Source organism: Taurulus bubalis (genome assembly GCF_910589615.1).
Source record: "Taurulus bubalis genome assembly, chromosome: 10".
In the NCBI taxonomy this organism is placed as follows: Eukaryota; Metazoa; Chordata; class Actinopteri; order Perciformes; family Cottidae; genus Taurulus; species Taurulus bubalis.
Window position 1 is genome coordinate 16,585,577 of NC_136598.1, and position 14,351 is coordinate 16,599,927.

General features: G+C 39.8%; 1 protein-coding gene across 1 annotated transcript in view; it reads left to right on the plus strand.

Moving 5' to 3' along the window:
• Positions 1-1,512: 1,512 nt before the first annotated feature.
• Positions 1,513-14,351, plus strand: part of LOC306742952 (leucine-rich repeat and fibronectin type III domain-containing protein 1-like protein) — a gene marked incomplete at both ends in the record, with an annotated part of 48,963 nt that continues 36,124 nt past the window's right edge. The window contains 6 exons of the mRNA XM_079225412.1: positions 1,513-1,705; positions 3,085-3,236; positions 3,483-3,736; positions 3,896-4,139; positions 4,248-4,405; positions 5,432-5,812. Of these exons, the coding sequence (XP_079081538.1) occupies positions 1,513-1,705; positions 3,085-3,236; positions 3,483-3,736; positions 3,896-4,139; positions 4,248-4,405; positions 5,432-5,812 (1,382 nt within the window). The remainder of the gene's footprint in view (positions 1,706-3,084; positions 3,237-3,482; positions 3,737-3,895; positions 4,140-4,247; positions 4,406-5,431; positions 5,813-14,351) is intronic.

Below are 14,351 nucleotides of genomic sequence, written 5' to 3' on the forward strand. Positions count from 1 at the left end.
ACAAGAAACTAAAGCAAGCTACGGAATGAATTGGTATGCCACCCAGCACAGCACTGCTCTACAATGTCACCAATACAGTTGTGAGCAGACAGAGTTCTTTTCTATCATATCATGTAATCGCAGAGGAGGTCAACATCTACTGCAATTGTAAATGTGATGCGTCAGGTATTACTTTTCGCAACACCAGTTGGGAATACTTAGACAGGTGTTGCTGGAAACAGATACGGAGTGAGGAAAGGATGTCCCTGAGGGGGCTGAAGTTGTGTAAACTAGAAAGAGAAAAATCTCTCTGACAATTTTTGATGGAACCGTGTTAAATTGTGTGTGTCCCTTGTGTCCTGAGAGTGTCATCATGCCCAGCACTGTTAATTTGAAATACCAAACTGGTCCAAAATACTGAGAACAAAAATATCAGTTTGATGTGGATTAGAGCACAGAGGGGTGTGTCGTCATAGGAAGCCTTCATTTAGCATACAAGCTGTTGTGGATGAGAGATGAGAGTATAATTGTTACAGATATTAACCTTTTTTGACATCCCACACCTATATTACATCTTGCCAAAAAAATCTAACATATACCCCATGCAGTGTGCCTCAGGAAATGTGTGCTCACCATGCAGCCACACAATGATGAAGCCCATTATGAGCTCCCAGCATTGTGCAATTTAGTCCAGCTTCTGAACAGTGCAATGATCTATTTCTCACTCCTCTCCCTCTATCCTGGCTTTATCATGAAATAAAAAAGAAGCACAGGCATTGGCAGCAACACTTTCAATGTGTCTCAGTATGAAAAGACAAGATAAAGAAACTACATATCAAAAAGACTACAGGACCACACATGTTCCTTCATTATTCTTCTTTTTCTTCCTTTGCAGTAAACTTGTTATGGCACATTGGAGAGCTTTTGAAACTGTATGAACAAGTTTACAGTCCAATAAGCAACTTTAGATTTGAGACTGGAGTTGGTGTATGACCAGATTGTTCCACAAGCAACTTGTTTACAAGCTAAATTTAAACTAATAGAAAGCTAAATCATCGTCAGGCCATAGCCAATGGGTTCCGAGATTGTATTTCGGCCAATCCGTTCTTCCTCTTTTGCTCTCCACAAAGAATGTTTTCTTGCATTCAAAGACAGCTCAAACTTGATCATTACTACGCCGACTACAATACCAGAACACTTCCAATGCATGAACATAGATTCTACATATGAAGAATTTGCTATCTTTAACAAGCTAAGTGTGCTGTGGTTAGCAGGCTAGCTGATTTATGAAGCTATCAACAATAGCATTCATGTTTCTGTTTTTGTTATACTAGAATAAAGAAAGAACCTCTCATTTTGTTGAGTCTACAGAAGGCTTTACATGTTTATGAATGTCTATATATGTATGTTTTTCTTCTTTGTTTTCTTTATGCCGTTTGCCAGTTGCCAGCTGTCTCGAGGATCTTTGTACCCACTCAAACTCATTGCTCTTTTCCTTCTGTCTTCCAGTTTCCCTGTTCCCTGTGCGGGATAATGGAACGGCTGTGGTTCTCTTTGCTGTTGCTGGCAGCAGCATGCAGGGGCCAGCCGTGTCCGAAACGCTGTATGTGCCAGAGCCTTTCTCCATCGCTCGCTATTCTCTGCTCCAAGACAGGCTTGCTGTTTATTCCTGCGGCCATTGACCGGCGCACCGTGGAGCTACGGCTCCAAGAAAACTTCATTACAGGTAAGATACCTCTCCAGTCGGTCTTGTATTCCATTTACGTGAATCAATGCAGGGAATTAAGCTATTTTGCATGGTCCAGTCAGTTCTTCCTCATTAACCATCATCTTGAATGATTTCCTCAAGAGGGAACATGATGCGTGCTATTATATTGAGAAGTAGATTGCAAAAGATATGTGGAGACAGCTTAAATATATGACTGAAATTCAAAGGGCACATTTGATGCAGTGAGGAGAGTGTGTCACATGTGAGTGATAGCACTGAAAACAATTGTTGGCGCAAGTCATATTCCTTATGAGTCTGGTTCTTTTTAACTTTCACACTTTGAAACTTTTTTGTTTTGTCGTTCAGTCTAGCAAATCTCATTCATGATTCATCTTATATCAAAGAACTATCTCTGATACGTTGAAAAATACTTATTTTTAAGAACTGAAGTGTTGCTTTATCCTTTTATTTTAATCTGGATTCCCTTTCGCTTCCAGCAAGGCAGCTACTTAATCTTCCCAGACCCAATTTATAATAAATTATTTTCCATAGTTCGTTGAAACAAAAGACATACAGACTAAACTAAAACTACTTTCACAAGCTCCAGTAAGATAATGTGATGCCCCATTAACCATTGGGGTCTAGACTTTGAGAGGCTAATTTGGCATGGGTTTCCTAATCTAAATCTAAAACAAAAGGGTTGGCATGTGGCCAAATATGATCATAGCAGAAAGTTCAGCAGAAAAGTCCATAAAGTAACAGCCACTTTCTTTTTTATATATTTATATTTCATACTTAATTTTCTATCCATCTATCAAAGTTGTAAGAACCAGGGTCATCGTTCCGTCATCAATCACACATTGTTCTTTAAAACCTATTTATTATTTGCTTATGTATATTTCCTGACGTCCATTCTTTCACTAATACTAGGGCTAGGTATCTGCAGGGTAACGGAAAAGCTAGAAGCTAAAAGTGCTAGCAGCGCAAACAAAGCTAGTAACAGCAACAGTGCTGAAAAAACGTAACAGTTTTAAGCTCGCAGGGGAACCAGAGGGTGGGTTACATTTCTGCTACAATGTGGTTCCGCCACCCTGGCTTGAGGGATGACATTATCAGTGCTAACAGTGATATGAGCGCTGTATTAGCACTGTGCAGAGCGGTGGCAATTAGCTATCTAATGGGACACACACATTTTTTTCATTCACATGATGGGTATCGAATGAAGTTCCCTATTGGTATTTGTATCACTTTAAGGCTACTGATAATGGGACTGGCATCATCATTTTAAACGATACCAAGCCCTACTTAATACTGTATTAATTATTAATGTAATATATTTGGTCACTTTGGACTCAGTTGACAGAGCATCTCTTTGTGTTCATTCTGTTAACCCCCAGCTGTTCGAAGAAAGGACTTTGCCAACATGACCAGCCTGCTACATCTTACCCTTTCCAGAAACACCATCAGTCAGATTCTCCCGTCAGCCTTCAATGACCTGCGGCGACTGAGAGCACTCCATCTAGACTCTAATAGATTAACTGTGATAAAGGTGAGACTGATGGACTGGTTTAATGACGGTAAATGAGAATTAATAGTCAGATAGATTATTGGAGTGATAAACAGATTTAAAGGTCTTTAATGGTTTAATGGTTTGGATGAGTGGTTAATAGATACACATATCTGAACAATAAAGCGACAATGACAGAAAGATAATTATAACGGAACAGTAGATCCAATTTCCTTTATGATTTGGATGTGATGCTTCTCTCAGGATTTTTGCTTTTTCACCAACCAGGATGAACATTTCAAAGGCCTGACCAACCTTCGTCACTTGATCCTTGCCAACAACCAGCTCCACTCCATATCTCCCCATGCCTTTGATGACTTCCTATCCACACTGGAGGATCTCGACCTTAGCTACAACAACCTTGCCCAAGCGCCTTGGGACACGATTGGGCGCCTAACCAATGTCAATACCCTAAATATGGATCATAACCTCATAGAAAATGTTCCCCAAGGGGTATTCACCAACCTACACAAGTTGGCCAGGTATATTGATAGATTATCTGATGTTGTGAGAACAGATAATGTAAAGATGCACAGGATGGTTTACTGATCATTTTAACAACTGTTGATTTACTGATACTGTATCTGTGTATTTCTCCCTTAATCCATCCCTCATCTTCTCCTAACCCTGTCAATTAACAGGCTAGACATGACGTCCAACAAGCTGAAGAAAATTCCCCCGGACCCATTGTTCCTGAGAATCCCAGTTTATGCCAAGTCCAAAGGCTCGCCCCTCACCTCCTTGGTGTTGAGTTTTGGTGGCAACCCCCTTCACTGTAACTGTGAACTTCTGTGGTTGAGAAGACTGACCAGAGAAGATGACCTCGAAACATGCGCCTCTCCTGCTGACCTCAGTGCCAAGTACTTCTGGACAATACCTGAAGAGGTGAGCTTTTCACTTGCAGGAAACTAATACAAGATATCTTAAAACCTTGAAACCATATAATTGCAATAAGGATGATAAAAATAACTTCATACTTGTTTTGCCCTTTAGGAGTTTATTTGTGACCCACCAGTTCTGACCCGTAAGTCACCTCATACAGTGGCTATGGAAGGCCAGCCTGCCAGCCTGAAGTGCAAGGCAAATGGCGACCCAGAGCCTGAAGTCCACTGGATCAGCCCTGAAGGGCGACTTATATCTAATGGCTCCAGGTACTAAGATTATTTCTATACAGTTATATAGTCTTATTTTATTTACCATTGATTACTTTTCTCAATAAGTGTATTGATTGTATAATTTTTCAAAAATAATGTAGCGGTGTCAATTTAGGGCATCTGACTCAGCTCCATATTAAATGATGTCAGAAAACTGGCAACCCAGTTGGCAGGTACAAGCAAAGCGGCCGTTATATTCCTCCCTGTACTGCTTCACCTCAGCGCAGCCAAGTCAAAAAGTCAGACAGGGTTGTCTCATGTATTTTTGGCTGTAGTAGCAGGGCGTAGGCACATGGCTTGTGTGGGTCAACTCTGTATCAGGATTAGAAGGTAGCTGTTAAGGTCACACCTTCTTTGTCTATAACACATCAGTTTGAAATATATCACAGAACCTTTATATCTTTCTTACACACTTTTTTATTTGACATTTATTTTTGCATCTTTAGATGTTTTGTCCAGTAAAACCTATTTAATGTAAATGAGGCATTGTTGGATTGTTGGAAAATACAATTTGGTGTAGGCTAACACCTATGGGGATGAAGCCCACAAGTTGTCAGCAACTATCCCCTCAACTATCCCCCATCATGGCTGTCGCAGCATTGATTCTGAATAGAGTATGGTTGGATGCTGGTGGTGAAAGTTGGCAGCATCAGCTGCTGGAGGCAGCAAAGTACAGGTGTGACTTAATGGATTGATCAGAAGGACAGTGATTACCAATTGGCTCCTTTGTGGGTGACAGAGAAGAAGGGCTTATGTGAATGTGATATGTGGACTAGAAGGGAGTTGCCTATTAGATTCAAAGTAACATAATAATGGAACATTTTGTAACCAGAAGTGAACATGTCTTAAATGACTTGGGCGGGAAAAGGCCTGTCTCAATCCCCTCCAAGCTCATATAAAGTCCTGACTATGCCAACTGCCTGAACTTTTTTACAGTATATATTTGTTACTTTGCTGTAACATTTACACTGCAGTCAATGCATTGAACTTATTCACTTTATGATGCATCTCAATCTGTTTCAGAACTTTGGTTTTCCCAAATGGAAGCCTGGAGATCAATGTCACATCCCCGAAGGATTCAGGTAATTTTACCTGCATTGCCTCCAACGCAGCAGGTGAATCTACAGGAAGGGTAGAGCTTGTTGTCACGGCGATGCCCCATCTGGCGAACAGCACAAGCCGCAGCCGAGACCCGTCCTCTGAACCGGCCCCTTCTGACATCCTAACATCCTCTAAGGTTGCTTTGCCAAACAACGAGACCAGAGGGGCAGACCGGAGGGTCTCATTGGTGGAATTGACAGGGAACTCTGCCCTCATTCGATGGATCAGTCAGACTTCTTCAACTGGAGTTAGGATGTTCCAGGTCCAGTACAACAGCTCTGGGGATGACACCCTGGTTTACAGGTCTGTTTATCTACACTATCATAATTCATGATTTGTCTGTTTGTGAGGTTTAATTATCTGTACTTATTACAGTTTTACTGCCATGGACTCTTTGAGAAATCAAGGTCAGCGTGTGTTTGTGTGCAGTCATGTGTGCGTTAATAAGGAGGCATCAGCCACTGCTATGAAGATGAGAGCAGATGATAGATGATACAAATGGAGATTAACCAGTCATCCAGTCGTAAAAGTCTAATCAGCTGAAATGATAAAGACATCTGTAGTGGAACAGAGCCATTGCTGGGTTCGCTGGCCTGAGCCAAATGTGATTGTGGTTGTGTTTCAGCTTGTCTATCAACTTGCTTCAGTCCTGCGTTGATGTGCTGATCTTGTTGTAACATTGTTTCATATTATTGCTCGAGGAATATGATTTTTTTTCCACACATTGTTAGTTTCCTTACCTTTGTCAGATTTGACTGACTGGCACCCCTTAAACTGGTGACTATCAAACCGCTACAACATTTAGTCAAATGCAAAGGTTTCGATCTAGAAGGAAAGACAATTTGAGTTGATCACATAAACAAACAGGTAGGTTTTCTGCTTTGTGTGCACACCATGCTACTGCACCTACAGCACACTGTCATCCAAAGTCTAAATATAACTAGAATGAAATTCCCTTTGAATTTCAATGGATTACATTTTAATTAAATTCTTCTTGATAGTGGTGTAAGCCTCACTTAGTGTTCATCATTTGAATAGGTATAAAGGTCATTGTGTAGCAAATCATATTAATCATTGAACTAGAGCAAGGGCATGCTGGACCTGTGCATGAGACTCAAAGAACTTTAATGGATGGTCCAATTGGTGCTTTATTGTGTCACAACAGTAATTGCACTATCAACAGTAGCAGAATAGTTTATGAGGAACAGTCATTTAGCTGTAAAAAAACAACATTTCTGTAAACGGCCATAGAGCCACTTGCACATCTTTCAATTAAGATTTATTTGAAACCTTGGTGGTCATGGGGCATCTTCCACATTTTCTCTATGTGCAAAATAAAACAACGCACTAGCAACATTATCTGCCAAAATTCTCGGAAAGCTCTGTTTATTTTTGTCCTGATGGGTTTTCATATGTTGAGGAGTAGTCATGGCAACAGGTTGGGATAATCTCCCAGATCTTGTTATGAGTGACAGGTGTCTTTAATACTATCACAGACTATTAATTAATTTCATTTTCACAAAGGTGCAAATATTATAGCCAAATAAAGGCCCATCACTCTATAATTACGGAAGTAAATCAGAAATGTCTTCACTGCCCTACAGCATTATTTTTTACTTTTCCTCAACAGCTGGAACTGTCACTGGGGGAAAAAGGATTCTTGAAAAAAGAAAGAAAACTGTGACAGTAGAATGTGTCAAACCCATCCTCATTGACAGGAGAATCAGACAGCACTTCTTCATTTGTGAAAAGTCAACACTTGTGTGATATGGAATTGGGGGATTTTCGAGAAGTGATTATGATGTTATTTCTAAACTGGAGGACACTCGTATATTCAGACAGCTCAGCTAACTGTGGGTGACAAGCAGCTTTTTATGATTCTAAGCATGGCTACCCATCTCCTGCATAGCAACCTCCCATCTGCACCTGCCCATTCAAGGTTGGATGCAGTTAGTGGGCACTGCAGGGGACAAATAATAACCCGCCTTACAGATCACTGTAGGTGTGTGTAGGTCTTTTGTGGGTAGCTGTCAATCTTATGAGCCTCACATTATTAAGCAGATTGTCTAGATGTGTACAATATTAAACTGTATAACTCAGACCTCCAGACCTAGACATCTTATATAATTGGTATCAGCATCACTGTCTATTGTGCACTCTCTTTACACTGTGTAAGAGCTGAATCAAATGACTGCTATCAGAAACAATAATTTTTACTGCTGCTGATCCCATCAAAAGTGTTCAACTGGTGAAACACAAGATGGCTTTTATTGTAAGCAGCAGCAGTTTGCGATGACGGCAATCATCAAAAATGCTTCTATAATGGTAATTTTGGGCTTCTTTTTTGGCAGCGGATTATCATTTCTTACAAATTATTTCTCTTTTTCACATGCTCAAAATACATTTTACAACTGGGTTTAATTTATTATTATTATTTTCCATCACTGAGTATATAACTCCATCCTCCACAGCATCGGAAGCAGCATATTGTTATCTATACATTGCCTTCAGTGACCTTTAAATTGAACTTTTATTTCAGCAGGCAACTTAATGTATTATCATTTTCACTTTCAAAAGACCACCAATTGTTCAGATTTTTTAAGAAGTTTCCAAGCATAAAGAGGGCTCTCTGACAGTCTCAAAAGCCCCTGACTACTTATGATTAATGCCAAAAAAACACAGAGTCTGTGTGAGTCTGCGTGCACATTCGAGTGTGCATATTTGAAAAACCATTGGTCGGCAGTGTATTAATTAACCCTGTGTCTTCAGGAGGCTTCTCTAAGTGTCTCTAGTGTCAATGTCTCTCTTGCTGTGTGTGTGTGTGTGTGTGTGTGTGTGTGTGTGTGTGTGTGTGTGTGTGTGTGTGTGTGTGTGTGTGTGTGTGGCTGGTGGGGAGCCCCGTTTGCATGAATTGTTGATTTTAGCTATTCAGCTATTCTACCTATTCAGAAGGCCCCAAATGTTTTCTTCTGAAATTGTGTGTTGCATAAATACTGAGGCAGTGACATAAATAGTTAACAGTTATTTTACCCATTAAAATATATAGGGTCTGTTGTATGGTATAGGTCAGACTAAACCATCAGACAGTGGAACAGATAAAGCCTCTCAGAAAATTAGTAAAATTCACTGCGCTAGATAATTCCATTTTGACTCAACGTTTTACTACCTGGATGAATGAAATACATCTACACCTAGTTTCTTCTCAATCTGATGCCTCCTCGTAAAGCTTCCTTTTTTCCCTCATCACATTTCCTGCCTCGATTATTTCCCCTTCCCCCCTCCTTGTTGCATTGTATTTTTCTCCTGCTAATCACCCATTGCCTTTCTCTCTTCCGTTCTATTTTTATTTTCCGTTAAATTTACACCATGTATGGTAATTATGTAAAGGAGCGCTAGACTATAAATTAATATGGGACTTGCTTTCATTTGATTAATGTATTGCTGTCCATGTGAGGCAGAAAGAGAGACTGTTTTCCCCTATAGTGTTTATTCGTTATGTACAGTAGGTTGCTGTTGACCTTAGTGCCTCACCAGAGATAGCGCATTATTTGTATCTAACCAAACAATCCCGGCATTAGATTGGCTTGCTCTCTGCGGCTGAGCAAGCAATCCAGAGCTATATTTGCCTAAAAGTACACTTTTCATTTCAGAATGTTGTGTAAGTGTCTGTCAGAACAATCTGAGGCGATGTAATGCTAGGTGTTGACATTTGGTCATTATGTGGTCTGCATTGCATCCAGAGTGAATCTTTATATGTGTTTTACATATTTCACAAGACAGAAGGAAAAGCGCACACGTTAAATGGACTCAATCTCCGTCAGCGGTCTTGCCATTGCTATGAGTGATCCTGTAACCATGGTGATGCTTATTAGAGACCAAATATGGTACAGCTTTAGAACATGTTACTATTACTTACAGGACAACTCAACCAACTAGGTGTTTATTTCAAGCCTATACCTTTAGGCCTCATGCTATAGTGTAGTAATTCCCTTCACTGAGAATTTGAGAGCTAAACTTGTATGTTAAGCTGCAGTGTACATGCAGCGCAAATGTAGCATGTGATTTCTAAGGGCTAGTGCTAGTTATTGTGACTCGGTGGCATAGCAAAGGTATGCAGATTTACTGTCATAATGCAAACTTGATCACCTAATGGATGTGGTCTAGCTCAACATAATGCTTTGTGAGCGGAATCTGACTTGGCAGTGTTGAGATCTGCCATACAGAGCATCCTGTTTGTGGATTAAAATTGAAGTGGAAACTGCGCCTCAGCTGTAGCATGAATTGCTGTATCTCTACCATTTCCAGTATACTATACTTTGTCAACAAAAGCCAGCTGGAGCCCATAGATGAATCCTGCACTGCAAAAAATATCTGCATAAGGAAATTAGTTTCATTTAAGCCTTCAACACAATTTACTTATGATCTGCCAGTGGTGTGACTACCTTGTTGTGTAATTTATACTTCCAGTAATATCACTAAAATGTGCACACTTGAAACAAGAAAGAAGAAGGCAGAAAAGCTACGAGACAAGTTTATTTTAAGTAATATAAGTGAAACAATCTTACTATATTTGCAGATATTTTAGTCAGATTTTACGAAACGTGATATTTTTGCCCATTTCCGCCAGTAAAAGAAACAAATTATGAGATAGAAAGTCATAATTATGAGATAGAAAGTCAAAATGATGTAATAAATATGAGATAGCAAGTGTGCATGCGCTTCAGTGGCCTTTCTATCTCATAATTATGACTTTCTATCTCATAATAATTACTTTTTATTATCATATTTTTTTTCTTTTACTGCCGGAAATGGGCTTCCACACTTTGCAGTGTGTTGTGCCTGCCTTCAGACATACTGTCGGGGGCCACTCCATAAATCACACACTTTATTTTCTGGTTTGGTAGCATGACAGGATTTTAAAGGTGCATTTACGGTACATTAATCTTATACCATCACTGCAAAGCACCATTACACATACATAAGCAAACAATCACAAACACGGTAAATAGATATAGCTTAAAAAACGTCTTTCAGGACAACGCATTTGTTTATTCTCTAAAATTCAAGTCAGTACTTCGTCAAGTACACTGTATGTGGGATACGATTTTTGAGTGTGTGCATGCTTGTGTCTGTGTTACTGTTTGTCCAGGTTGATCTCAAGAATTGTATTCCCCTCACACTTTCTTCACCACGCAAGGGCAGACAGAGGTCAATGTGAACCTTTTTCAATAACAGAAACAGATACACACCCACAAAGACACACACAGACGGCATAACTCTGCCTGTCTCTCTACCTTTTCTGCATTGTCCGTGTTTTGTGGTTCTTTGGATAATGGACAGACACATCAAATCTGCTCAGCGCAGCAGACTCAGGATATAGTGACTGGAAACATGCATTAATAACAGTTCCATCACGAGCAGTAGATAGCTGCTCTTGTGGAAGTTTACTCAGAGATGCTGTGCCTATTATGTGACGTATGCAAATGCTCTTTCTGTACCTTAGAGATGAAAACACGTGTTGACACCGATGCCTCATTATTTGTTAAACTCAATCACCAGACCTGTTGTTGCATTTATAGGACGCTTTCCTCCCACAGCTCTGGAAAAATAGGTTAACAGATGAGTATTGTCTATTATTAAAATACTCAAGAATACTGTCAGTTCCCTTCTGAATGAATACAAGTATAGATTGCTGAAATCCATTAGAGTGCTTGGTATGGTGTTAAGAGTAAATTGCCACGGGTTATTAAACTGAAATATAAATTAACTGATGTCAGTGCATAAGTAGTTTTAATTTAAGTGTGTATGTGTGGGTTGGTGAGTGGTTAAAGGGTGTTGGGGTATTAATAGCATTAGAGCATCTGAGGCAAAGCTGGGTGGCTGAGGTGGGACTCCCTGTGGGTGACGAGCAGAATGGGGAAACAAGAGAGGGAGGGAGGTGAGTGAGTTTGAGAAGGTGAGTGCATGAAGAATGCAAACATTTAGTTTCATATGTACACTATATTAAGCACAAACAAGACTCTACATGTGTGATGTGCATCCGTCCATTTTCACAAGTTTGATATGCATACGTTGTGATGGTTACAGTTCATAGCCCCAAATATACTAATGTGATTTTGTTGAAAAACTAACCGACCAACGAAATGAAGTAAATCAAACATGCTTGGGCTAAGTGGTCAATAGGCTAATTATCTTGATTTAATTTTATTTCACAACTTCACAATTTAGTAAACCTGGTTTTAATGAGCAGTTATAAAGTTCCCCATCCAGTAATCTGTGATTTTAAAGAGGAGGACTTACTGTTTCACATATTTAGTTATAATGTGTAAGATGTTAGATTGCCGTTCAATGCTCAAAACACTTAGCAAGTTTTTAAACTGTTCGACAAGGCTGTTGTTTAAAGGCTTTAAAAGGTTCAAGTTGCATAATAGACAGGACGTGCACTTATAAACAGGAAAAGAGATACAAAAGATCAGATAAAAGAACTGTAATTTTGCTGCATGATAAACTACTGCAATACGAATTTAGCGTATTTCTAGTTTAAATGAATCAAGCTGGTTACTTGCTAACATTTGATATCTCTTTGTTCAGTTCACAAAAAGGTTTGCGTTACAGCATATTTGTATTAGTGTGTGAGGATGAAGGTCTGCCTGTGTGGAAGGGAGAAAAAGACAAAAATATACGGAAGACTTACTGGACAAAATTGCACTCCATTGATGTTTGCACAGTTCAGTAAGTACTCATATTGGCCATATTGCAGTGAATCTGTCATTTAAAAAATACAGTTGTAATAGTTCAGTAAAACAGGATGAAAAAAAGAATCCTAGAAACCCTCGGTTTGACCATGAAAAGGGAAATAATAGAACTTTTGGCTTACAGATACTTGTGGCTTTTTGCCATAGTTTGTGGCAGCAGCTTGCTTTCATAATATCTTCCTTTTATACAGTGACAATGTTCAGGAAATTAGTGGGTTTAAGATCCTGATAGCTCATTTCGAGATTTAAACTTAAATGTACTACACCGACACACCAAACACCCAAATGTACTACACCGACATACCAATCCCCTAACACCAAAGGGAAGATATTCAGGTTCTTACCAACAGAATGTACAATATCACCAAAATGATATATCTGGTCGATCATATTGCGCAACACAGTCATGCACGCTCGTGTGAGAATCCCCAATTCCACTGGTGGCAATGAGGAGTCAGCCTGCTCTAGGTCATTGTCATTTAATTGAACGACTCACTGCATACGTAATAATGAGCTTAAGGGCCCAATTACAAATGACTGTCCACACATGCTAACATGTGAAGCACACACACACACACACATTGGCATCACTGGTACCTGCTGTATTTGTGCCAATTACGGGCGGAGTTAATGATTCAGATCAGAGAGGTTAAGTTCAAAGACACTGAATACATGGTCTATTTAGTCGTCTCTTCTTGTTCTCTTTCTTCATGTAAGCTTCTCCTAAGTCTATATTCCGTCAAGCTTCTTTTTGTTATGTGTTACGCCCTTTTTCTTTTTACATTTTTTCCTCTTCAGTCTGTATCACTTTCCTACGTATATCCCACGTGTTCAGGCTTAGCTTTATCCCTGTTTTTACGTTGCCGTCCTCATCTTTACTCTCACTTCATGTCCCTTTGCGTTTCTGCTTTTATCTTTTCTCATCTCCATGCTTCCTCCTCTTTCTATTCTTAAACTTGCAGTCTTACCCTCTCTGTTTATCCCCACACTTATTGCTTCCTCCCTTTCCTCTTCTGTCCGGGATATTTGCAGAGCTCAGCAGAACGCCGTCGGCTGCCTGACCTATAATCCCCTTGTTTGGCGTCTTGTTGCCGTTCTCATCCTCGTTCCAAATCAATGTTTAATTATCCTGCATCCCCCCCACACACTCTTCCTAGGTTGTTTCCCCCTCTCTATTGGCCCGCTACTCACATTACTTCTCCAGCCCCAACACACCCAGCCTTCAACTCTTCATGGATGTAGAATAGTAATTAAAAGCAGACAGTGAGAGAAGGAGAGTGAGGGGAGAAAATTATTAAATGATAGAGCAAAGACGGAGCCGGTGGGTTAAAGGAGGAGACCGGGGCAGGAGGGGGAGGAGCAGAGCAAAGAGAAAACATGAGAGGATGAGGGGAAAGGAAAAAAGGGGATTTGGATGTTAAGTAGGGATAAGAGCTGAGGGATGGTGGATAGATTGCATCTCGCAACACTCAATGAAATATGAGTAAATAAACTCTTCATTAATGATTGAGTTTCCATCATGTGCCTGCACAAGCTTAGTATTCAATCATGATTTATCTATGTTTTAAGCTGCCTAGTAGTGTTGAACTCAGACCTCCTGATGTGGTAGCAGCTGTGAGAGACTGAAACCTCACGACATAGTTCATAGGTGTCAATATTTAGAACATGTATTGATTAATTTATTTAGTCATTGACTCCTCCACTTTGTGACAAAATCCCAAGCCTATTTTTAGGCCATCTCCAATTATTATTGGGACCAATACAAATTCCGAACTCAGGTGCATAACTAGTGTGTACTTAGTGCTCTGATGGAGTTGGAGGTGAGGACTGTACATGATTGAAGTGAGCAGAACTGTGTTTACGTAAAAGAAAAAACTCATCACAAATCATACTACCTTATCCAGTATGACTGAAATATAATTGTATTATATATTGTATTAAAACAAGTCATAAATAGTCTTAAATGTAACCTGGTAAACCTGCAGACACCCAGTGTTGATCCATGCTTGGGTGGCTAAGCTACAGCCCCCCCCCCATTAATGCTGAACAGGAATGAATTAACACAAATGAATGATTGGAACAAATTA